At 35.9% G+C, this 27350-nt stretch overlaps 1 protein-coding gene across 2 annotated transcripts; it reads left to right on the top strand.

Moving 5' to 3' along the window:
- The first annotated feature begins 2279 nt into the window (after positions 1-2279).
- LOC144447841 (uncharacterized) lies at positions 2280-26837 on the top strand. Of its 2 annotated transcripts, XM_078137956.1 has the most exons (13): positions 2280-2419; positions 9244-9405; positions 11742-12972; positions 13251-13369; positions 13826-14238; positions 14539-14818; positions 15300-15471; positions 16116-16388; positions 17094-17373; positions 18449-18565; positions 19599-19694; positions 20586-20698; positions 21838-26837. In XM_078137956.1, exons 2-13 carry the CDS (start codon positions 9270-9272, stop codon positions 21959-21961), a joined length of 3354 nt encoding a protein of 1117 aa, XP_077994082.1. In that variant the 5' UTR covers positions 2280-2419; positions 9244-9269; the 3' UTR covers positions 21962-26837. The 2 variants fall into 2 exon arrangements, with proteins under 2 accessions (XP_077994082.1, XP_077994083.1); XM_078137957.1 differs by lacking the exon at positions 16116-16388.
- The last annotated feature ends 513 nt before the right edge of the window (positions 26838-27350 follow it).

The raw sequence follows: 27350 nt of genomic DNA, 5'->3' as shown, positions 1-27350 counted from the left end.
TTATGAAATTGAGAAATTTTCAGATTCTTGTTGATGTTTTTTTTTTTCTTTTTATAGATTTCTACTTTGGGTTTCTTATAAGATATCAAGATGTGGTATTGTTGGAGAATTAGGTCATTTCCCCACTAATTTCACTGTAATTAAACTTCTGTTAAAGTATTGGTATAGATTAATTGTCGATGGACAATTTATTGTGAGCAGCCTACATTTGTTCTATGTGTTATTCAACATGGGGTATTTATATTTTATTATTAGAAACTTACTTGTTAAATATAATGAGAACAGTGTGTGGTCAAATCTTTGCAGGTTTAATTATACTAGGAAGGTTCATCATAATTTTATGACTTATGTCTAGAATTTTGTAATCATGGTACAGGGAATTACATAATGACATTAGAAGAAAAAAGTACTAATAAAAACAAAATGAGAACATTTAGATTATTTCCCTGGATTATTTAAAACAGCTTTTGGTTTTGAGAAACATCTTCTGCAAATTAAAAATCCAGTTGGTAGAAGACTAGTGACTAAATTTAGAATTTTGGATTATAATATTTATATTGAGTTGGGGAGATGGTGTACTCCTAAGATTCCTGTACATGATGAAAGAATCTTTAAATTTTGTCAAATTATGCGGTAGAAGATGAATTTCATCATTTCATGCTTTATTCTCATTATACAAATTAAAGAAAGGCACTTATTCTTCTTCTTTTTCATTAGATAATTCAAATTTTCATTCAGTTTCTGCATATTTTGACCTCAGATGATAGACTTCCTCTTGGAAACTTTCTAGTCGATGTAAACAGTGCTCCATCAGTTGGTTAAAAGAATATATTTTAATCATTTTATTTCTGCATGTTATTTTTGTATGCTTTACCATGCATGTAAAGATTGACTGACTGTAGACACAGCTGAGAATACAGTACTACTACCAGTATCAATGTCTGTTGTTAAACTTCATGCTAGTCACTAGGAAAGCTCAGAAAACTGTCTATGTGTACACAATCTTGCATGGTTCTCTTCAAAACATCGTTCATTCAAACAGCTGTGTTTATTCAAAACTCATTATATGGCCCATTTTAAACCCACAGAATGTTAATTGTACTTGTGTCAATTGCTTTGTACATTGTATTTTGAGCATAAAGATGCATTCATAATCATGTACGCATAATAAATGTTACACCTCGTTATCTTATCTTTATCTGTGTTTATGTGTTACAACTCAGAGTGAGACAATGCATAGGGGTGGGTCTATACTAGCGACAAACACACTACTTTCTAAACTGCATGTCCTGCTTGATATTACGGGAAACGTTTCTGACAATGGAGAATCAGTCCCTTGTGACGTGAGCTAAGATTCTATTCAAGAATGCTATCTATGATGATCATACAAAATAATGACGTTATTTGGGTATATACAATATTCAAAGTTATCGTTGCCGGCGATTGCTCCGGAATATTCAGCTGCCAATATTGATTGTTTTGTATTACGGTCGAAATAGAGTAGAATATTGCCATCATGGAATAGTGTATACTTATTAGCACACAATTACAAGTTGTTGTGATCCAGACACACGCATAGTTTTTCTAATAATAGTGACACATGTACATTTTTGTCGATGAAAGAACAGGGGTCAACTTACCGTGAAAGTTCGCACCCACAGGCATTTGTTTCCCGGGTTATGGCTCAGAATATTTCTATCAGAATACAATAAAATGACGATAATATCGTTAATATTGACATATTAAACCAACACTATATGAAAGGGGTAAAATTACACTTGTTTCTGTGATCGCGCAGTTTCACTAAAATGCGAAGGAAGACACTTCCTTCGCATTTAGTGAAACTGCGCGATCACAGAAACATGTGTAATTTTACCCCTTTCATATAGTGTTGGTTTAATACGTCACTATTAACGATATTATCGTCATTTTATTGTATTCTGATAGAAATATTCTGAGCCATAACCCGGGAAACAAATGCCTGTGTTCGCACCTCTGGTTCGCACTTGCACTACGCTCTCGCGATGTATACATCTAGACTGGAACACAGACAATTCTGTGACTTGAAGGAGCACTAGCACTGCACGTGAAGTACAAGTGACACATGTGCATGATGTGAATAACTACTAGTATATACACAAACAAATTGTAACGTGTGCAAAATGCGCAGGCGTAAACCCGAATATGTATTAAACCAGACACAGGCGTTGTTTACCAGTCACATGCGTTACTGGCAACTCTCATGTCTGCAAACTCGACAACGCGCGTACTGCCTCTATCTTCCTTTCTCCCATTTTATTGTGGTGTTTCGGCCATAGATTCTCGAAGTTTCAGCGCCTTTCCGATGAAACTGCGATTGTAGATGCAGCTAGTGTGCTACGACTAGGCTTAATACGGCCTACACTGGTTGCAGAAATTGGTAAGTTCCTCAGAATCTCTCCAAATCGGGCATTCTTCACGTTTTTTTTTCTAACTAAGTGTTCGTGTGTCGTCACAGCCCAACCTGCCATATCAGCATATCGAACGACGACCATTGCTTGAAAGAGTGGCTGTTTATTCAATATTTTTTCACTTCCCCTGTATTCAAACACTCTAGCCGAGTTGTTTGTTCTAGTCTCGCCAGTGATTTGTTACATATGGAATATATTCGGTCTTGTGAATAAGCATTCGACAACGAAGAAAGGCCAAACCGAATCTCGGCGGCTGCATTTCTGATTGGAGAAATTGATTGGCACGGTGTACTTCCTGTTTCAAACAGCGAGTGTCGACATTTTCAAATATGCTTCGTGAAATACTAGTAATTAAGTTGTTGTCGCTCTAGAAATGTCATGGTCAGTGTCATCATGAAACCATGTTTGAATTATTTTATAAAATTAGTTAATTCAGACTTAGATTAGAAAGAAGCCATTGACTATTACCTTTTTTAAGTTAGTATATTTGTAATCGAATGAATAAATTAAATTTTCACGAAGCTTTTTATTTTATGGCAGCATATTGGAAATAGAAAATCGTGACGCTCTTAGTCAGATTATAGTATAAAAATAACGCCAATAAATAACTGCTATTCAATTTTTAAAAAAGTAACCTTTCAAGCTTTCCTGTCTCCAACGATATCCATATTTGAGATAATTATTCCGGACATGTTTGTCCAGACTACATGCGTTTCATTTTCGTCATTTGATTTTGATATATCAGTAAGTGTGTGTATTTGTTTGTTTATTTTATTTTATTTTGGAACAAATTATAGATAATTCAAATGCTGTTTGTTTATTTTTTATCAGTTGCTGTTTTCTGTGTGGTAAATAAATAAACAAATTTGGAGGTGTGACAAACCAGACAAAACATTCAGCTGTAAACAAACAAAATCTTAGCTTCATGACCGTCACCCACATTACAAAATTTTCCTAAAAATTAGCTTGATCTACTTTGTGTTATAAAAATGTCATAATTTCCTGACTTTGGTCTCTTGCGTCCATTTTATTTGTAAAATTAGATTTTGTTTTTGTACTTGTACTAAATAGTAAAATTTGTCAAGTGAGGGCCCATAAAAGGATTCAAACTTTTAAAAAGGACCATACAGTATTACTGTTTTAGCCAGGGTAACTTTCAATTTTGCGACGATTAGTAACCCGTTTTAGTAAACTCTGTTTATTATCAACATTTTGTGTATTCTGTGAAGTACATGTAACATGTACCAAACAAACTGTTTTCTAACTTCAGTGTTGTTTGAATATTATTATTAACTTCGTTTTTCAAATCTTGGAATTACTAAAAATGCATAATCAAATAAAAATGAATTACAGTTAGATGATTATGCACAAGCAGTTGAACCTAAAGAGTATTGAGTTTGTGGTCTGTCCTGGTCAGTGATCATCACAGTGATAACTCCAACTTACATCTGACCACTTGAGTTGAGTTGCTTGTGTGTTATAACCATTGTAATTTATTTGGTCTACCAAGCTGATGAATATTTTGGTCAAGTGATCAGAAGAGTGATTTTATTTGTGTGTGTGTGTGTGTGTGTGTGTGTGTGTGTGTGTGTGTGTGTGAGTGAGAGTGTGTGTGTGTGTGTGTGTAATATTTATGAAAAGTTCGTTTGGCAACTACATTTTGTACTAATGAGTACATGTTGTGTGATGTGTGATTGCAGACTGATGGACAAATTATTACTCCCTGTATTATGTAACACAGTCGTCATGAATAAAATTGACAGATATACATGTACCTACATTTTTATGTTTCCCAAATTTATTTATTGTTTTCTGTGATTTTTGTTTTCATTAATAACAAATATCGACAAGGCTCTCCTTTTCAAAGATTCAGAAATTCATTTAATTTTCTTCAGATGATAAAATTCTCTATCTTTGTTTCATTTTATCCCCCCCGCCCACGCCCCCCCCCCCCCCAACCATATTTTTAACAAATGTTTTCTGTATTTATGATAATGTAAATATATTTTACCAGTGAGAATGTAGTGTGACGTGTGAGTGCTGTGTTTGTCAAACTCTGAAATCCAGTAACATGCATTGCTAAAGGGAAAAAGTTAGGCCAAATGTACTATTGTAGTAATCTTTTTATCCTATGTAAGCTTGAAGTAATTAAATTGGATGTCATATGACTGTGTTGTGTTGAACAGTTGCCATTTTAAGTAGTTGATACAAATCATCTCTCAGTTAGGGGGTCTAACCTATTTCTATCATTAGCCCAACTGTAACTCAAACTCCTTAGCCTGATGTATTGACCATTTTTTGACTCCCAACAGATTTTATTTTAAACTACTTCAACCATCTTTGTATTGGGATTATTTTTACTGAAATATTGATGTACATGTAGAGTGTATGTACTAAGAGGAACAAGTGAAATTGGAATCCATTTGAAATTAAAATTGCCCACACATTGTGGATTGTGAGATTAATAAAAGTTAATCCAAAGTACTACTGTACATGTTTTCATGTGGTAGTAAATATTTCATGCCATGACTTACAGGAGAAATGAAGATGCCTTGTTGGTTCACCCATGGGACGACACAGATAGACACATTTCAATCTTTAGACTAATAGAGACACAAAACACACAGTAGGATCCTATACCCAATCACATTGAAAAGTGGTAAAGCATTGTTCAACAGTACAGTAGAGACAGGCTTTCCAAATGATAATCAACATGTTAACTTGTCTGCTTCTCCATCCCCACTGTGTGTGGTACCTCCATGATTATTTCATTTACATTTGAAGTTGTCTGTGTGGCTGTGAAAACCATGTGGCATGAGTGAAACACCAAGGCATCTTCATTTCTCTTGTATGCATAGTAGAAAAAGGTATTTAAATTCATAAAACAGGGATTGTGCAGCAGATGTTTGCTCTGTAAGAGTGTACAGTGCACAAAATAAACAGACCTCAGAAGTGAAAAATGTACATTTACTATAGCGTATTCAGCAAAAAGTTGAGAGTAACATAAAGTTTGAAAGGGCTACTGTTACCATTGTCTTAAAAAAACCCAAAAAAAAACACCATTAGGTTGCGAGATTAACCTATGCACAAAAACAAGGACCTACTATTCCGAAACCGTAAATATTCGGTCTTTATATTACATACATGACATGTACATATACATGTACATTCTGATTCAGAGAAAAATAAGCAAGGTTTTCAGTGTTTTTACTAAAGTTTGGGAACCCTGGTAGTCCAGAGAGAGGGAAATAAGGTAAACTGGCACAGATTTCCTTCTACCATAATTTCAGCAGGGAGTGCCAATCAAATACCTTAGGAATCAGGTAGATTTTAACTAACAACTCTAATAAAAACCTGATTTTGACAGCATTCCAGTGAGAAAATAGTAAAACTAGTTTTAACTTTTAAATTAAAATATCTCTTGTATTATGTTTTGGTCACATACATGTAGTACAAAATGTAAGATTACACAAAGTGCTACTACTACATGTACAAATGTACATGCACATGCAGTCTTTTTAGTACATTGACGTGTGTGTTTGTGTTGTCTGTGCTTGGCCACCAGTACATTTGTGTGTGTGTGTGTGTGTGTCTGTCTGTCTGTCTGTCTGTCTGTCTGTCTGTCCATGTCAGTGTATGTGTCTGTGTATCATGAACATGTACATGTACAATGTATGTGTACAAATTGTACATGTAACGGTGAAAGTCAGTTTGTTGTTGCAGCAGTGTGATGAGAAGCCACCTATCAAACTAATTTACATGGTAAACATACATTGTGCTTGAAACATTCAATCAGTGTATGTCATAACTCATAAGCATAACTTAACAATTTCAGTCCCAGAATTACATTCTTATAATTTTTCCAACTGATAGCATAAAAATATATGAAGTTTTGTTTCATAGAAGAAATACGAAAATGTAAGATTATATCAGTTTTAGAGGCTAATCTGAATGTCAAAATATAATCACCTTGTACATGTACATTTTCAGCCAGGTATAATAACAAGTGTTCAGTTCGTATGAAGAGTGACAGACTTGTTTTTTTAAAATTGAGGGCTTAGATGTCATAAATTAAGATATTTGATATTTCACAAGAAGTAGATAGTAGTATAGTGGTGTAATCTTACTTCTTGTGGTGATCGAAATGTCACAATTTAATGATATTATACGTACATTTTGGTATGATAGTACATACACATGTAGTATAGTAATAAAGGTACGTGTATTTAGTTTCATACGAAGAACGACATAAATAATCTGGCTTACAATGCATAAATTGAGATATTTGGTTGTACACAATCGGTGAGATTATATGATTTCTGGACGTTAAGAACATTCAACAAGTGAGCGTAATGTCAAAATATTATTCTATAATTTAAGTGGCCATATACATGTACATGTAGATGAGGATTGGATATTTATTTTGGCTTTTGTATTTATAGAACAATTTTATCATGGTTTCCTACTTGAAAAATCCATGTGAAACAACATAGACCAGGTCTGACATGTGTTTGTAATTACAAAAAGATAAAAAATGTGAATTTTTTTGTTACTGTATATACAATAACACTTTACACATTTATCATGCATTTGCAATTTATTGCGTTACAAACAAGGCATACATGTGTGTTGTTCCATGTTGATGTTTCAAACAAGAAGCCTTGATAAAATTGTTTTATAAATTAAAAATTAAAAACAAATCCTCAATGCTCATCCATAATCCCTTATAGCTACTTAAGTAGTGCATACTATATGGCTTCAGTATCATATGAGAGTGCAAATAATCTGTTTTTAGGGGGGCTTACTTTTCATACATTAATGGATTCAGATTTGTACAAAGAGTTGGACAATACATGTACATGTGGGCAAAATGTCAAAATAGAAATCATGAACATTTCATTGTCGGCTAATACCATGAGAACAATGAAATTATCTGAGTGAGCTGTGTTGATGACATACAAATGTATGACTATGAGTTGGTGTGTTTTTTTAGGGTAACAAAAGGCCAATAACATTTACCCGAATTCCTATTTTATCGGATTTCAGTGTAACATACCAAAATATGGATAACATTTTTACCAGATTTAACCTGTGTCTGTTGCAAGGGTTATTATAAACCCGTATCAAAATATTGATTGCACCATTATCAATGTTTTTGCTTAAAGGTTGGGGAACCCCGATAACAGAAAGGGGGAAAATGGCGTATTTCCACATAGTCTATGTAATTTTATGTATTTGCAAACCAAGGTAAAATGACCTGGGAACCCCAGTAGATTTTACTGCCCTTAGCAAAAAACAATGATTATTGTATTACATTGATATACATACATGTAATCTTGCCATTGTTTCGGATACAGGAACTGCTACATGTAGATACTTCCTAAGCAGATAAAGTTCAGATAGGAACATCCGGGATACTTATCATCGAGCAGTTGAGTTTACCAGCATTTGCTTGGTAACTCAGATTTCCATTGTACCTCTGCCAAGTGAACTGCTTCAGTTACAGTTTGTATTGATTTCAGTTGGTCTAACAGACTATACATTTGTACTACTAGTACACACTATACTACTACATGCTATAATTTGGTTGTCTAGTTACACTGTTTAGTCGTCTACATACATGTACATGTACATGTATGTTCCCTGGAGTACTGCTCATTTGGAACCTTTGAGAAAAAGTATAACCTTGAAAAATTGCAGCTTTGCAACGTACATGTACATTTCAGTCTGGATACCAACTGTGGTTTGTGAGTGAAGGTATAAATCATATAGGAACAAGACTAATGTACATTGTACATGTACCCATACCGTGTGTATTTGCAATCTATCTACATGTAGATGACTATAGCATTCACTAACATCATACGGTGTACATGTCTACCATATGGACATCCTGATCCATTCCATGTTATGATATTACCAGAGTCTCAAATATGGGTTTTTGCACATTTGAATCAAGATGTTATCCCTTTCCATCCATGTGACCTCATGTTGGACAGATTACCGTCTGATCCGGCTTATGCCCATATTAGGGCAGGAATGAATTATAATACTAGCCTAGGTGAGAAAACAAGGCTGTGCAATAAATTAGGTAGTAACATGTACATTGTAGATATTATTTTTTCAGCTTTATGATAAGAAAGAGTGGGTGATATTTCATTCAGTGAGTTGTACACAACATATAGGCCTTGAAATTTCAAAAAAAAAAATGTACATTGTACATGTAGAAGGGTTCAATGTCACAAATGAGTTATGTGTACAATTATTTTTGATGATGCAGTGTAGCTGTGAAACTGATATTGGATGTTTCTTGTGAAATATGATCAGAATCACGGAAATTACTCGTATGTACACATTATTTCCAATAGCACTTCAGTTTGTATCAACCTGTGTTGGTTCATCATACTTCCTAATTATTGTTTGTGAGTTATTATCACATTGTATTAAAACTCATTGTAGATGACAGTAGTGTCAATTATTTATTACCACAAACTGTGTTATTAGATTCACATAATTTATATGCATCCTGACCAATCCATGTATATACACACATTTACTCTTTAAGTTTCCTTGATTTTTCGTTGATATTACTGGCCCATGTATAATTATATTATTTGCCAATACTTTTCTTCATTCAGCTGTAAAAAAACTTTTAACCTAAGCGTTTTGTCACTACTCATTTAGCGACTCGTAGTGACAAAGCCCCATATGACACGAGTATTTTTCTTGGCTGAACGAAGAACATTTTTTGTGGAATAGTATCTAAATATCTTGCCTCTCATTTGACCTACAGATGAGTAGTATAGAGTGTATTCAGCAATGGCAGAACCAGAGTGCAATGCTGCTGCAAGTTTAGATGAAGAAATATTCCCCAGTCTTAGTGAAGTGTCGTCACCATCAACAGCTGTGTTGACAGAACATAATGAACAAGAGAAGAACGGTCCCCGTGACTCAGGTATTTTTAAAGGCCCAGTTTCAATCCCAGGTTGTCACTCTTAAGAGTTATGTCATCATGGGGCTGTGAGGTTTATATAGGATTATTCTTTTATTTTTTAGGGATGTGTGTGTGTGTGTGTGTGTGTGTGTGTGTGTGTGTGTGTGTGTGTGTGTGTGTGTGTGCACGTGCACGTGCGCGTGTGTGTGTGTACGTGCGTGCGTGTACATGTATGTATGTATGTATATGTGTGTATGTATGTGTGTAATATATGTATGTATGTATGTATGTATTACTATGTATGTATGTAATGTATGTATGTATGTATGTACATGTACATTGTATGTACATGTATGTATGTATGTATTACTATGTATGTACATGTATGTATGTATGTATGTATGTATGTATGTATATATGTATGTATGTATGTATTACTATGTATGTATGTATGTATGTATGTATGTATGTATGTATGTATGTATGTATGTGTGTATGTATGTATGTGTGTATATGTATGTATGTATGTATGTATGTATGTATGTATGTATGTATGTATGTATGTATGTATGTATGTATGTATGTATGTATGTATGTATGTATGTATGTATGTATGTATGTATGTATGCATGCATGCATGTTGCTTCTATAGTTCTGCCAGACAGCTATATATTTCACACCTAAATTTTAGTCCTAATGTAACGAGGACTGGGCATTTAAAATACAAATATCAATAATTGATTCTCTGAATAGCCCACATGTTTGTCTGGCTTAACTTTATGTGCATTCGAAGCACCAAGCCTCGTGTGGTGAAATTGCCATTGTGCGAAATGCAAGTAATCTTGGCAACAGGTACATTGTATGTTATGTTACAACAGGGCATAGTGTTCATAGTCCATCGCATATTGACATAAGCTTGTAATTGGCTATTTTGTTCAGAACGTTTACTCATTAACATTCAGTTAAGAAACTGCCTCAAATTACAGAAAAAATCATGAAATCTGAAACAGTATTTCACCTGCTGACAAAAAATCTTGCCAACAGTATTACATGTTATCATTTGGTGCAACAAAAATCTTACCAACACTTACACAGATACATTGTATATCTCTATTGGTAAGATTTCCTTGATCCAGAAAATAAACGGTACATGTAGCAGTGTTTATAGTAAGATTTTTGTTGAGCCAAACATTTTGTCGCAGGTTTTGTAATTTTAATTGCTTGTTTACGACTCAGTTTCGCCATTGCTTTCCCAAGGAAAATCACTTGGGGACGCAATTATTTTGTCAGGTTATATCTGTCCTCTAATTGGATTTAGCACGTAGCTTTTGCTGGTAATTTCATATTCAGAGGAGATCACTATGCTATCAATGTCATGAGGCTTGGCTATTTGAGTAAACAGGAAACGACAATCTGCTTATAATTCTCGGTACCTGAAATAGAATATTACTGCCTGCCTGGGCACATCATCAAAATAACGAACATTTTATTTCTTGGTCGACACCATAACTTCTGCTCCATGCGCTTCACATGCATTACTATGCACGATTGAGAAGAAGTCAACTGTCTTGTTCTATTTTGACCCTCTAGTATAGGGTAAAAAGTTATTGCAGGTACATGTACATAGAATTCAGTGGGTCTTTTTAAAAAAAAACAGTCGCCGATATCATGAAAATTTCTCTTTGTTTTTCATTGAAAAGCAGACATAAGTTTCATACAATCATGCCAGGCAATCACTTTCAAAGTGAATTTGATGGTATTGTTTGATGAAATGCTTACAATAGCGACATCACTGCCTGGATGAATTGCTTCTATATCGACACCACTGCCTGGATGCCATATTTCTTTAAAGTGACCTTATGGATGAGAAGTGGGTATTTATTTTAGATTTTTAATTTATAAAACAATTTTATCATGGCTTCCTACTTAAAATATCAATGTGAAACAACATCAACTAAGTCTCTGTTTGTAACTCAATAAATTGCAAAAAGCTAAAAATGGGTGAAAGGTTTGTTATTGTATGTACAATAAACATTTTACACATTTATTAATCATTAACAATTTATTGGATTTCAAACAAAGACTTGGTATAGGTTGTTTCACATTGATTTTTCAATTAGGAAGCCATGATAAAATAGTTTTATAAATTAAAAATCTAAAATAAATACCCAATCCTCATCCGTATGGCCACTTTCACTGCTGTGTGTACTGTCTAATAATAGCAAAATAAGTATACGTATGGGACTGCATTGCCATGACAACAAAAATTTCAACAGAACACAACATTTGTTGCTGTCAGCTTCTAATTGGAATCATCTGATGTTAATCCATTTATATCTGTGGTGTTTTTATTTCAGATCTACCAAGCACCAATCAAAATTATGAAAGTGAAGACGACGAAATTGATGTGGTTTCCTTAGATACAAATTCCCAGCAATCGACCTCAATGAGTGGAGGTGAATTTTTCCAAGATTTTGGTCATCTTATGGAAAGTGCCGTCGATCTGTCAAAGATAGAGAAATGTGCTGAAACAATTGCTGAAACCCATGTGAGAGAAAAGAACTCAAAAAGGAGCAGCAAGTCCAAGAAATTGAAAATTAAACATAGACATGATAAGAACCCTCATAGTGATAATGAGAGAAGTGGCAGTAGCTCAGATGTAGTGATTGCAAGCACTGCTGAAATTCCACAGCATACAGCTGTCACTTTGCCATCTGCGTCACCAAGTCGCAGAAATTTCTACGCCCCAAATGGTCTAGGAGATGATATTGTTGCGCCGATTGTCAACAGTAGCCCCGAGGTATTGGATCTTAGTCTACCAAATGCAGAGAGAAACTTAAATGTTCACAGCAGCCAGATTCCTGTACCCGGTTTAATGGGATTCAGAGATCCGTTACTTGGTGGGCATGAAGAAAGTATGCATGGACCTAGCCTTGGAATGTCTAAGACCGCATTCCGACCAACTTGTGCCTATCTTCAGCAACAGCGGGCAATGCAGCATCCTCATAGACCAAGAACTTTTGATGTCGAACGGACAGAATTAAACGTTAGTGAAAGTTCTGCATTTAGCAGACCTACTACACTGTCACAAAGTAGTGCCAATGGCATGAACAGAGCAGAATCAGTGAACGCTGCTGACATTTTAAGAATGCCATGTCCCGAGGCTGATGTACTTGATGTTACGCCATCAACTAGTGGAGTCGTGAATGGTCAGATCCAGTCTGAGGCAGATTGGCTGATGACTGATGACAGTAGTGAGTCAAGTAACTCCGATATAGACATCGTTAGTATCAACGAACCGGAGCATCATCTACTGACGGAACCAAGTACGCGTTCTAGTAGTATGCTACGGGATGATGTTGTATTGACTTCAAGTATCAGTCCAACAGAGGAGGACTCGGCTGTGGAGATCATAGAAGACGATCCTATGCCTGGGCCAAGTCACAGCCAACAACTTGACCACTATGACATGGAGTATGAATTGAGCAGTTCCAGTTCAGACAGCGACAGTGATGTCGAAGTTGTTGCCATAGACAATGGTGATGAGGTTCAGGATGAGGATGATGAAGAAGATGATAGCAATGTGAGGTCAGTGTTACTAGGATAAATATGTTCTTTCAATGCAGACTTGTTTATCCACTACATGTAATTAGCCATCAAAATACACCCACCCCCATCCCCTCTTCCAGATAGTTCAGGGATTATCGAGCTCAGAGGTACTCATATTTTTATTTCCCAAAAGATCAAAATGTTACTTCCATAATTGCATTGACGTACATGTTTATGTCATCTTCAGCTAAATGAAATATGTGTGTGACCCATGATTTTATTACTAACATGTCCACCTTTCCCTCTTTCTGTTATAGAAGGCTTAAATACCTAAAGAAAGACTTGGGCCATAGAGCATCTAGTAGAAGGAAACTTTTTAGGACACGTAGTAGACCGACAACAGTAGATTTTGTTGATTTGACACAGTCTGATGAAGGTAAGTGAACATTGACAAGTCTCCTGATTCTTCTCACATGACATTGGGTAGTTTGTGATTGATGTCATTCTCGTTAACCAGAGCTGTTATTTCTTCCGCGACACTGCGAAATAAGGAGACCTATTGGCGGTGCCGTAAAAGAGGCTCTGGTTTACGATGATGGATTGATGTCATCTCAAGTGCATCCTTCATCATGCATGTGTTTAGGGTGTTCAGGTCATATGATCACATTCTGTGTGTGTGTGTGTGTGTGTGTGGGGGGGGGGGGGTACATGTGTGTGTGTGTGTGTGTGTGTGTGTGTCACTGTGTGCATGAAGGTACATGTTTGTATGAGTTTGTACATTGTCTTTTTAAAGTTCGAAGTTTCCCCGTCTTTCTACTAACACACAATTATGCAGTAAATACCCAAAGTGTTTTTACATAGTTACAAATTGATGACATTATTTCCCTTCTAGAAACTGCAAGCAATAGTCAGCAATCTGTAGATTCTGTGTCTGTTATACCCATGGAGGAACCCTCAATATCCCAGCCCAGTTCTTCTTCATTACAAGAGGTTTCCTCCCATCCACTGCAACATCAACAGCAGCAGCAACAACAACAGCAACAATGTGCTCAGCAGAGTTTTCAAAACAGCCAGGATCAAGCTGGTACATCAAATCATTCTGCTGTTAGATTCGCACGGTTGCCTACGCAAGTGAGGTTACCAACACGTCGTCACCTACACCTGACGATTCCAAGACATGGTACTCAGTCCTGCTGCCAAAGACCATCATGCATTGTGTCATGTAACACATGTTATCCACCCCCACCTACTAGTGGACCTCAAACATCCACAGCTGTGGGAGATCATCTCTCTTTCCTCGCACAGGTAAGCTTAAAGCTTATTGGGAAATGCCACTCCAGGAAAGGGAATCATTTTCATAAACTATGGGTTCTGGAGAGTAATTGCATGGTTTTACATTACTTATGATTTCAGAGAAATATCAAGTTGACCATTGCAGGGTTTCTTTCCTATGGGCTGTTGCATCATGGGAGTCAACAGAATATATAGTCAATTTTCACACTGAATATTCATTATTCACAAATGGCTATTCTCTTCAGTTTAAAAAATCCTTCATGAATATTCAGTGTGCACTTACCGTTTCAAAATGGCCTTATATTTCATCAGGGGCAGAGCTGCAGATCAACAGAATCAAGTAATTCAAATGATTTGCCAAGCTGTGCTGTGGAAGCTCAAAGTCAGCACAACAGTCAACAGCAACAACAACACCACCAGCAACATCAAAGCCAGTGTCAACAGCAGCAACATGCGCCACACCGCCATCACCAGCTACAACGACATTGCCTTGGACCTCATCATCAGCACCACCACCATCAGCAGCAGCAGCAGCAACAGCAGCAACGACAACAAGTGCAGCAGTCCTGTAGCCAGCCTGAACAGACAGCATGTAAGTTTACAACTTGTTGCACAGGAATGAAGTAAAATATGTAATACATGCTTTGAATTGCCTTCCTTGTAAAATTTTTTTCCAATGAAAAAAAATCTGAGTGCACATACTGTTGTCATAGATCGCTATGTACAATGTATACAGTTCCAGGAATTGTGCAACATTTCAGTCATCCAAAAACTCTTCAAAATAGAATATTCTATTGCGTTTTATTCTGTGGTTCAGGTTTGTATATAGTCAGTGCATCATAAACAACTTCAAAATTTTACACAGGAAAATATATTTGGTACTCTTTCAGTCCTTGAAAAAAAAAAGAAAAAAAAATCTTCAGTGTAAGGCTATCTCAGCATTGGAATAAGAGAAATCAAACAACCAAATCAATCAATCAATATACCGGTGTAGTATACATGAAACACACTATATGCACCAACAAAACTTGTACTCAAATCTTACCATTGTACATTTTGGTTTCAAATTTCAGTTACTGCTAGTAGTGGAGCAGCTAGACCATCTCATCTTGTGTCTCCACTCTTTCATCATCATCCACAAAGGACAGCTCCTCCACCTTATCACCAGCTGTTGCTACGACAACAGCAGCGCATGCAGGAGGAGCACCGTCGACGACTACAGATGCATCAACAAAATATGGAAAGGTATGGTATTTTCAAGGTAGTCTTACAGTCTAGAGATTTCATGAGTTCCCAGAAAGCTGAAAAAGTTTATGTTTTGATTTATACAACATCCGGTCCAACTTTCCACGTTGCGCTGTATTGAGTGGGGGCCATATTGGATTTTGTCTTAAAAACTAACATGTCCAAATACTAATGATAAACATCATATTTAAGGGTAGATTAATTCATAGACAATACAGATATGAATTTCTATTTCTGTTCGGCAAAATATTTATATAAATAGAACAATTTTTTGTAATATATGTAAAGGAACACTGGTCGCTGGTTGACATGCCAACTACTAACTTTGTATAGATATGCTGCACTAGCTTTTGGTGGAATTGTAAATAATTGTAATTCATATCAGGATTGAGCAAATCTATTTTATCAATAAATTAATTATAATTAATAATAATCATGGATGTTTTATGCTACATATTACTTTTCAAAAAAGTAGCAAACGTGTGACGTAAACTCTGCGATACACCAAAGTGGTTGCAATTGAAGACAGCGGTGTATATCATCGATGCGTAGGAGCTTGGGCATGTCCATGTACATGTGTGTTACATGTACCTCTGACCTTGTGAACTTTCACCTTTTACCTATCATTCGAAATCTGTTTACAGGCAAAGAACTACGATATCGCAAAGCTTTTACATGCATGCACACCGGCTGCAACAAGCACAGCAACAGCAGCAACAAGCTCAACAACAACAACAAGCTCAACAACAACAACAACAACAACAACAACAAGCACAGCAAGGAAGCTGCCAACAACAACAACAGCAGCAGCAGCAGCAACAACAAGCAGCACAGCAGCAAGCTGGACCGCCAGTGTTGCAGACATCGGTGTTTATCGATGGATCTGGTACAGCAACAGCAATTATCAATCCTGACCAGTAAGTGCAAATATTTGTGATGTATGTACAAATGAGCCAAAGTCATCAGAATTGCCAATCTGTATTATGCTAGGGAGTCTAACTCTATTCCTATCTCTAACCTGACCCAAAACCTGACTCCCTGGCTTGAATACAAATGTGTGTCTATTGTACAGTCCTTTTTTTTTACATTCTTGCCAGTTAAATGTGTTTCCTCTCAATCTCATTAGAACAGCATGGCTTGATTTATGTGTATATAATAACTTAATAATAACTTAATAACTTTATTTCCTACGAAAAACAAACAAAACAAAATAACAACAGCAATGACAGTGACAATTTCGTCCACTTCAATTGGACGTGTGACGACAATTGTAGGAAATGTAGCTAGAAATAGTCATGCATAGACTAATCGAGTCTAGCTACTCGAAATATACTTAATCTGAGGATTACTATTTACACATATTTGCTGTTCTCATAACTTCGGAGGAAAAAACAACTACAACAACAAGGAATGGTGCAAAGGAAAACTTGTATAAATTACAATACACAGGACTCGTCAAGAAGAAATTGTTTAAACTTCTTTTTAAAAAGACTTTTATATATTGAGATGGTTGAGAAATTACCCTGACATTGCCATTTCTTTCAAGCAGTGTGCATGATCATAGCTCTTAATTTTGTAGGAGTCAAACTGAAATAGCAATGGTCAATATTTCATTTCTGTAGGGAGCCAAATGAAGGCACTATTGCCAATGGGGCACCACCACAACCACCACCACCCAATGCTGCTGCTGCTGCTGCTGCAGCAGCAGGGGGACTAGCACCAGGAGAAGGTCCAGTACCACCAGGTATAACTGGAGCTCCAGGAGCTGCAGACACCAATGCAGGGGTTCAACACCAACACCGACACCTACATCACCATCTACACCACTATCACCACCAACCTCCAAGATTGCATCATTTTACTCCTGCACCTGGTATACATGTCACATTTGGACATGGAGTGGTAAGTTTATTATTTGCCATACTTGTGGGGTCATCTCTGTATGGGATTTCCTTTCACGTTTTTATGATGACTATACCCTCTAGAGGGAGCTCATCTTAGTGCTTAGTTACCTCTCTTTGAGGTATATACTTCAAAGTGAAGTTAAGGCAACTGGGGCCTGGAAAGGCAAGGCAGCAGCAGCCTTAGTGCTTGTTACACAGACAAATCTTTGATCCCAGAGAGAACCCTGTCTACTGTTTGACATATCTGATACACAAATTGTATTTACAAGACTTAGTGTAAATGCCAGGTTCTACTCCCCTTTTAGCCATGAACAGGAATAAGCATCAGCGCTTCAGGGCCTTTTAAGGGAACATCGCTTCAAAGATATTGGGCTCCGTAGAGTCATTTCATGATTTTTTCTTCACATGTGTCATATTGACAACATACTGAAATTTCCATGGAAATCAAGAGATTATTTTTTTCTCATGAAGGTGTGATGTCAGAGAAACATCAAGTTGATCTTGTGCCTTTTATAGGGTATCTTTGCTGTGGGCCATTGTGTCATGGGAGTCAGCAGAAATAATATATTCATGGTTGCACTATGAATATTCAAGACTCTGGGTACTCATTCCATTCAGTGTAAAACTTGACTAATGAATACTTATCCTGTAAAATCATGAAATAGCTCTCCAGTACCTAAAGTTCATGAAAATACCTTCATTTCATGAAGTGATGTTCCATATAAGTTCCTTTATTAAAATTTTGAAATCAAATCAAATTTTAACCCTTAACTTATATTAGTAACATACTGAAATTTCTATTGAAATGAAGTGTGTGTTCGTGCACTTGAGTTCTTGTATAACTACAATGTATGCATTGGAATATGGACCTGTTTGTCCAGTTCTCAAATTATTCAAAACTGTTCTCTTTGTGGATAAAAATGGGAGATATAATTAATAACAATAATGCAATGAAAATCTCTAGTCTACACTTATTTAAGACCCAAAGACTGTATTTAGTACAATGTACTACCAGCATACATGAGTTGACGACACCTGTCAGCACTAATATAACACTGCATGTTTATTTTTAGGCTCAAATGCCAACAGAAGTGGTAGCACCTCCATATCCTGGTAGACACTACCCACCAATGTTTGGTCGTGTGATGTCACGCACTGCCAGGTTAATGTTTGGAAGACCTACATATGAGGTAGGTGTCCTGATGTGTCAAGTTGTGTCATGGCATGGCAGAAAATGTGTTGTGTTGTGTTATGTCATGTCACATCAAATCACAGCACCTTGTGTTGTATCCTGTCATGTCAAATTTCATGTGATGTTGTGTTCTGTCATCTTGTGTTGTGTCATGTCAGGTGTGTAGCAAACAAAGGTTATATGATTCTGTATGTTGAGGGCGCTTGCCCACATGGAGGGGAAACCGAGTGCATCCTGAGTGGACACCCTAAGTTGATGATTTTGGTGTACATGTGTTGTCTTGATGTGTTGTAATGGTGCATGCTTCGGAAGCCAAAGAAAGACTTTAAACCAAATTGACTTGTGGTGTATATATGTCATGTTGTGTTGTGTGTCATCATGTATTATGTCATGTTGTGTTGTGTGTCATGTATTATGTCATGTGTTGAGTTGTGTTGTGTTTATGTCAGCATGTCATACTATGTTGCATTGTGTTATGGTATGTTGTGTCATATAGTGTTTTATATTGTCGTGTCATGTCATGTCATGTCATGTTATGGCAGTCAGAAAGGTAAAAGATTGTATAGTTTGTCCACTAGGAGAGCTAGTCGATGAACACAAATCAACATCACTGTCGAATGAAACAAGGAAGATTCAAACTCAAAGCTGTTTATTTGTTTTCACATTGAGATAAAATGTAATATTTAGTGTGCCTATCAGTTCCTGTATGTTGTTTGTGTAATTCGTAACAAAAAACGTGCGACATATGAAAAACATTGTGTCGCCTAATTGCAACTCTATAGTCTTTCTAGTTTGGTAGTAGGAACTATCTTGGTGTAATTCAAATAGTTCTGCTTCCCTTCTTCATTATTTAACTTTAAGGAACTCTTAGAATTCATGTACATCCATTCCTATGGTTGCTTCTTGTACTGCCATGCAGTTGTCATGACTAAAGGTTTAGCTCATTTTCTGTTACCACTTCTTTCAAAAGTTGTTGAAATATGTGACCAGAAGATGGTATATTCACTGTTCATTTGTCGTTTTTTTCCTAGGAACTTGTAAATCTTGAAGATCGTCTTGGTCATGTCAATAGAGGAGCTTCACCTGGTACTATAGAAAGACATACTTTCCCTCACAAATTTCAAAAGGTGAGTTGATGGTTTGGTTTATATGATCGTAATGGAACTTTTACCAGTAGCAGTATAATTTTGCAGTGGTTGCTGATTTACTTGCATGTGCAAAACAATTGAATTTTAGCAAAAAGCACCTCAAGCATGAGTGCAAATACTGTTATTAAACACGCTTGAACTCGCATGCCATGGGGTTCTGTTGTTATAACATTTTTTTTACCCAAAACAGCAAATTTTTAAAAAAAATATATAACCGTTATATTGTGTACATGTATGTGGCGCACTCTCACACTCATTTGTATACATTGAAGTGCAAAAGTAACAAGTGACACAGTCCTTATCACTTAGTATAATCCATGACATTTTGAATAACAATTCTTTGACAAAAGGCATAGGCAAGGTAATTGTGGTAATCGTAGGTGATATGCCCAACAAATACCTGTGTACATGTATGTAAAAATAATTTCGGTATTGGGTTGCAGTGTAAATACCTATAGTACAGTTAGTTAGTTATTTTATTCTTTGTACCAGTTAAATATAGATACACAAAACAAACGGCAGTGGTAGCGCTAATATAAGTTTGACACATTACAATAAAAGTCATTGAGTACAAAGGGTCAACCAAAGGTAGATGGCACATAATAACATTAACAGTTCAGAGCTGGAGTCAAAAATACTGAAAGTTAAACACTTCCGATTATCAACTGGGTAGGGACATTTTCATACATGGATGGGAAACAAGCAATAACAAGCATTTTGAGATTGTTATTTGGTCGTAGATTTTAAGAATGTCTGATGTGATTTTCACCATGGTAACAGTATCCAGTGTACAGAAAAAAAAAGTGCTTACTGATGCCAGTCATCACTGATATGGAACATAATAGAATTGTTGTCTTGTCGTCTAAACAGAGGAAAAGAAATGCCTCAACATCAGAGGATGACCAGGAAGGGGATGGTGACAATGAAGAAACAGATAAATGTACTATATGCTTGTCAGTGTTTGAAGAAGATGATGATGTCAGGTAGGCAGAAAAGATGTTTTGTTGTTTAATCCTACCATCATGTTGAGTTTATACTGTCCGAACATGTCATCATCCAAAAATACCAAATCCCCAAGTTTGGAAATTAATGTTAGTCCTCTATTTAGTGAAGGGTAGATGTCTTTCACTTCTAGCTTGTAGAACGAATAACGGCAAAGTATGGCATTGATATTAAATGTAAAAGCATACTGTTTCAATTGGTTTATTTACAACAAGCCTAGCATGTGGCCTTTCTAATGTGGTCAATTAGCAAAATGAAACAGTATACTTTTACACTTGATATGGATGCTATAAAAGAATGTGGTACATAGAGAAAACGCTTTACATTGGTGTCATGGGTTGTACGTAGGCTGAGGTTACTCATACACAATATTGTGGAAAGGTCAGTTAATACCAAGATGACTGCCACCTAACTATTATAGTATAAATGAAGGATGTCAACGTCCTTCCGTGTGTACCTAGGGAAGTGTATGCATGGTATAATTTCAAGAAATCAACTGCAAAAATTCTGAATGCTGTCAATGTTATTGTAACTTTAAACCTGATGTTTTTGTTTTTACATTGTATTGATTGTCGTGGTGTTACCTCTACGATTTTCACCATGGTTTACAACCATATATACGTTTTGAATATGCACTTGTGATTGTTTGTTTGTTTAAAGGAAGGGGGAGAGTTTTGGTCCAAGTGAACAAAGTTCATTTATTGAGCTTGTGTGACATTGTGTGATCGTCTCATACATATCAAGCAAAAAGTAAACTGTTTTGGAGTTAGACTCTTCAGTATACTTGTAGATAGCTACACAATATTTATAGATCCCCATGTACACAATGTAAAGCATACACACTCTTGAAAGAATCCAGAACATGATCTGATTGAAATCTGATGTGTTGAAAGCAGCTAAATGTCTTTGTTATTTACCACTATTTCCATCGCTGTGTGTCGTTTGTTTTGTTCTGGGTGAAAGTAGCAATCATTCAGAACCAAACAAACGACACAAAGCTATGGAAATAGAGGTAAATAATAAAGACATCAAGTCGCTTTCTCCACATCAGATTTTAATCAGATTGTCAGAACACTATCATAGCTGGTGGCTAACCAAGTTTTCTATATATTTATTACAGACGTTTGCCATGTATGCATCTCTTCCACATAAACTGCGTAGACCAATGGCTGTCCACCAACAAAAGGTGTCCAATATGCAGAGTGGATATTGAAACGCAACTATCAAAAGAACCATGGGACTAGCTACCATGTATTTACATTTCTAACTCTTTGCCCAGTTTCTGAATTACCAAGAAACACACTCACACACCATAATCTTTTTACAAGCATGACTTTTTTTGTTCCTCAAAAAAATATGTGATTTTTGTAACCTTTATTCGGATAGTATAGGGAAAGATTACAAATAATCCAACAGGTTTTTTTTTTTTTGAGAATATAAATACCCAAGGATTTTGAACTAAAAATTGGTTTCTGTTGAAACTTATTCACGGAAAATTTTTAAAAGACAATATTCCAATACTTGTACTGTGGGTGACTGTAAAACTTTTCATCTGTTATGTATATTCAGATAATCATGTTGCTTATACAGTGTTTATGTCGAGGGCTGTAAAAAAAAGGTGAAATCTCTCACTTTTTTCGTCAGACGTTTAACTAGAATACCCACTAAATTTATGACTCCATGAAAACTATCTAAATCTGCTAAATCTCCCCTTCTGAGTTCATTATGGAAAAAACTCACTAATTTCATTCAGTTTGTCAATTTTGACTCCACAATATATGGGTGTATGATAACTTGAAATTAGGCATGCTGTTTTGACTTCATGGAAGCATTATCCCCACTCACTTAAACCAACCGAAAACTCCATGTTTTCATTGTCTGTGCTCCATATAAGCAAGTACCAAGTTCAGGGATATCTGTCCCATTTATAGTGTGAGCATCGACTTCAAAGAGAAGGGTATTAAAAGTGAGCATCAAAATGTTATATTTTGTTCTCAAAACATTTACTGTTAGTACATGTCATTTGTGGCACCTTCTTCCCTCTCCTGAAAATAACAAGTCACTATTTTGAATTACCTTTTTGTCGAATGGGTTCCCCAGAATACAATGCTCATTTTTTGTGGTCATTACAAGCAGCCATCTTGGATTTCCCAGAATGCAGTGCTCAATATTCTTGACGTAGTGGTAAGTCTTACAGGCTATACTATTATAGTTTGGTTTTCCAAACACTTGTTGATGTACTCTCGGCCAAGCAATCAGTACTCTTTATGGTAGTGAATTGCTGTTATGTTGTTGTTCTCATTTTTACCTGTATATTTGGCTTTCTGTATAGTTTTCATTGTATCAAGTAAGTTCCAGAAAACGCAGGATAGTGTTAACAACTATATGTATCAAGTACTGTTCAATTAAATCCATTAAGGTTCATTATCAAAGTGTGGCAGTATTTACCCCAAGATCTTTCACCATAAATTTGTCAGTATGATTTGACAAGATGTGTATTCCAGTTTGCAAATTAAGTTTCATATTTCAAATTTTACTCCATTACCACAGGCCTCTTTATGTCATTGTCAAGAGGCCATGGCAGATTCGACTTACAAATTCATAATTTATGAAATGCTAATATGTTGTCTCATGGGGAAAAAATAGGCTGTAAGATATGTGATGTTGTTCACTCCTACCAGGCTTGTAAACCATGACTGTACTAAACTATCCAATGTCCTGCACAGTGCAACCAAATTTGGTTGCAGCCAATCAAATATCGTTATGCTGTAAAAGGTATCAAAATGACCATGATGTCAGCCTTTCAGTGCTGATTTATGAGACCAGCCACTTCATGTTACGTCAATTTTTAACATAAGTTTCTGGTCAAAGTCTGGTATTTTATCAAGTATAAACAAGTATCACCATAACGACAGTCCTTCTTATCATCAGAACCCTCCGTGCCTGTTTGAATTTAATCTACATAATGACCTCTGGTTGAACTTCTAATCATAAGTTCAAGGCAGGGCATAAATGTGTAAACTTGCAGGCACAGATCCACAGACTAGAGAAAAATATATGAGAAAAATATACGAGGATTTTGCGAGTCACACATACACCAAACTTGATCAGATCATTGACAAAAATACCTGAATTCTTGGTTTCTCAAATACTGACAAATTGTGTACCCATGTAGTCTCAACTGAAGTAATCCTACTAAAAATTGACTAAGATAGTTCCTATAGTTTCACATAGGATTCTTGTACCCACAAATACTGTCAAAGTTCATATTTTTGTTGCCGTCTTCTGCTAAAAGTCAAAGTCCACAGAGAACACCCATTACATATATATTTCATATGTATGGTGAGATTTTGATAACACAACAAAATATTAGGTTATAACTGTCTGAAATATGACAGTGGCAGGTGGACTATCAGCAAGCTAAGACAGACACAAACTTAAAACTATTATTGTGACATTCTCCATCAATGGATATTGATGTAATTACACTTGCAGTAGGGTGGCATTTCTGATAGCAATTTTTCCCCACAAGTGGTCACACATTCAACCTCATTCAGTGCATACACTATTTTGATTACAGGATGATTATACATGTATCTACATAACCAAAGCATGGCTATCACCCACTTGTGTAATCTACCAAACAACAATGATAGTTTTAGTTTGTGTCTATCTTAGTTTGTCGATAGCACATTTTCCACAGTAATATATCGTCTAGCAAGCCATTTCAAAGTGTTAGTTTATTTGCATTACTGTGAGTGGTTGTGTCATCAAAATCTGCATAAACCAAGTTCTTCTGACCTAATTGAATATTGTAACAATTAGTTACTCAGTGTGTATGTTGATAAAACATATTGATGACAAAATTATAGTACTTTTGTGCAAAATTATGTAACATATACTGAGGCTTTACTAGTCCAGATTCTGCTGAACTGGTTACTGGTCCAGACACCACTGGACTGGTTATGGTTCAACTTCAGATTGGTGAATTGCAGTAAGGCATATTTGAAGCTTTTGTCTGTGATTTTATCCTCATTGCTGTGGATTGTCAGATCATGACAAAACTTTAGAAACTTGTCTAAGAAGACAAGTGTCATGTTGAGGAGAGACAAGATTTTGTAGCATGGTATATTATACAACCAAGATCACCATTTTGTCTACAATCCACTCAATATCATTATAATTGAACCCTTTGTCAGTTTTTCCTTTGACTCTGTCCCTTGGTGGAAGTGTCACTGAAAATATTTGTCACATGTATCCATGACATTTGGATGTGGTACAGACAGAATGTTACAATTAACACTGGCAGACATGTTGTTTTGGTACAGACAGAATGTTACAATGTAACACTCGCAGACATGTTATTTTGGTACAGACAGAATGTTACAATGTAACACTTGAAGACATGTTGTTTTGGTGTGGAGACATTGTTTTGAATAATGCCTCAGACATTGTGTTGGGTGTCTGAGATAACACCTGCTGTCTGTAGCATAGAAAGTGTTGTGTCTGGTAACCTTGGGTGATTATCATTTTTGTGGTACATTGTTGCAGTTACACTTACTCTCATAAATAGGTGCTCAGGTTTGAACTGAGTGGCATTTCAGAGTGAAAACAAGTTGAAGTGATGTGTGATTCAATTATAATGATGTTGAGCAGACTGTACTTATGACAAAACAGTGTTCGTGGTTGTAATAATGTCCAATAGTTGTTTTACAGTACAAACGATGTTGCCTTGGTGTTTCACTGGTGTGACTTGTCATATTTTACACACTCGGACAACTTCAAATGCAAAAGAAACAATTATATTGGTACCACCCACAGAATGGATGTAGAAACAGAGGAGATACCATGTTGATTATAAGTTGGAAAGTAAAGAATTGAAGCCATTAAAGTCATCAAGACCATGTGTATTTTTTTTCAGCAGACGCCTGTTTTTACTGCACTTTTAAAGAAAGCTGATGTTCAATGTGATTGGATAAAGGATCCTGTTGTGTGTTGTGTCTATGTTATTGTTAGTTTGGTGTTGAAATGTGTCTATCTTTGTATCAAAAAAGATCATGTCCCATGAGTGAAACACCAAGCCAATATCATTTCTACTGTATATTGTAGCAGCTGTATTATATATACCTTAGCATTGTCATCAGCTGTTTGCTGTATAGTTTTATGTTGTGCTGTTGTTTTCAGCCTTGGTGGTGTAATTCAGTGTAATAGCAGCAATGTAACAGTCTGTCAAGTAGAAAGTTTTTAGTTGGAATGGGGATAGTCTATACTGTAGAAAATATAAGATTTCAGTGAATACAGAACCTAGTGATGTGAATGAAGTCACTTTCATCATGAGGGTTCTGTAGGTATTATTATTACTACAAAAATAAGGCAAGCATAGAAAGTCAGACCACATGATATTTCTGACATTGTATGAGGATGTCAATATTGATGTCATAAAGGCATAAAGACTGGAACATATCTTACATTTCCATGTTACGCCTTTATCTGGATGTCTGAGTGATGTTGATTTATGTTTTCAATGATATCAAAAGTCGTTGATGGCACATCGCGTGGCCTATTACTTTTCGTCGTAATGCTTTCCACACCAACATAAAACGTTGCGAGAGACGACTCATCACATGGCATATTATTACCTTACTTTTGTGGTAACACTCAAATTTGAGCACTGTAACTTTGTCACTTGGCACTGTTGTTCTCCACCTCCATGTTTACTCAAGTACTGAAATATATTACGGAGCTAATAGTGTCAGGTGATAAAGTTGTGGTTCTTGCATACTTCAAACTGCTGTATTTATAACTTGGTGTAAATGTATTCACTAGCTTTCATGTCGTTATCACAGCTTGTAGAATTAGTAGGTGAAATACTGGGCTTTTATTGTAAATAGTGATGCTGTTCACCACACTGTGTTAGTTATGGACTAAGATATTAAGAGACTCACTATCACAAAGCAGGTGACAGCAACAAATTTCTTGAGTCATATTTGACAAAGTATTTTCTTTTCTTTTTTTCTGAGGATGTCTGCATCGGTATTTTCTGAGAATGTCTACTGAAACAAAAAAAATGTTGTGTATGTAATGTATGACTTTCTGAACAATCATGATTAAAATCAATATATAGAACCTGTATGTCTGTCTCTTTATGCATGTCGTATATGTATGTATGTATGTGTGTGTGTGTATGTATGTATGTGTGTATGTATAAATGTATGTGTATGTATGTATGTGTGTATGTATGTATGTATGTATGTATGTATGTATGTATGTATGTATGTGTGTGTATGCATGCATGCATGTATATATGTATGTATGTATGTGTGTATGTATGTATGTGTTTGTGTGTGTATGTATAAATGTATGTGTATGTATGTATGTATGTGTGTGTATGCATGCATGCATGTATATATGTATGTATGTATGTATGTATGTATGTATGTATGTAGAAGTGCAAAAGTAATGTGTAGAACAGTTCTGATAAATTCAATCCTGACATTTTGAATCAATATTCTTTCTCATAGGATATCAAGGCAATATATATAGTAGGTCATCACCTGACTGTATATCTAAATGTTATCAAATGTTGAAATGGTGAAGTGAAAGGGGTGACCACAGCTGCTTTTCAGAGGAGCC

This window comes from Glandiceps talaboti, chromosome 16 (genome assembly GCF_964340395.1).
Source record: "Glandiceps talaboti chromosome 16, keGlaTala1.1, whole genome shotgun sequence".
Classification (NCBI taxonomy): Eukaryota; Metazoa; Hemichordata; class Enteropneusta; family Spengelidae; genus Glandiceps; species Glandiceps talaboti.
This window is presented reverse-complemented; position numbering and strand designations above follow the sequence as displayed.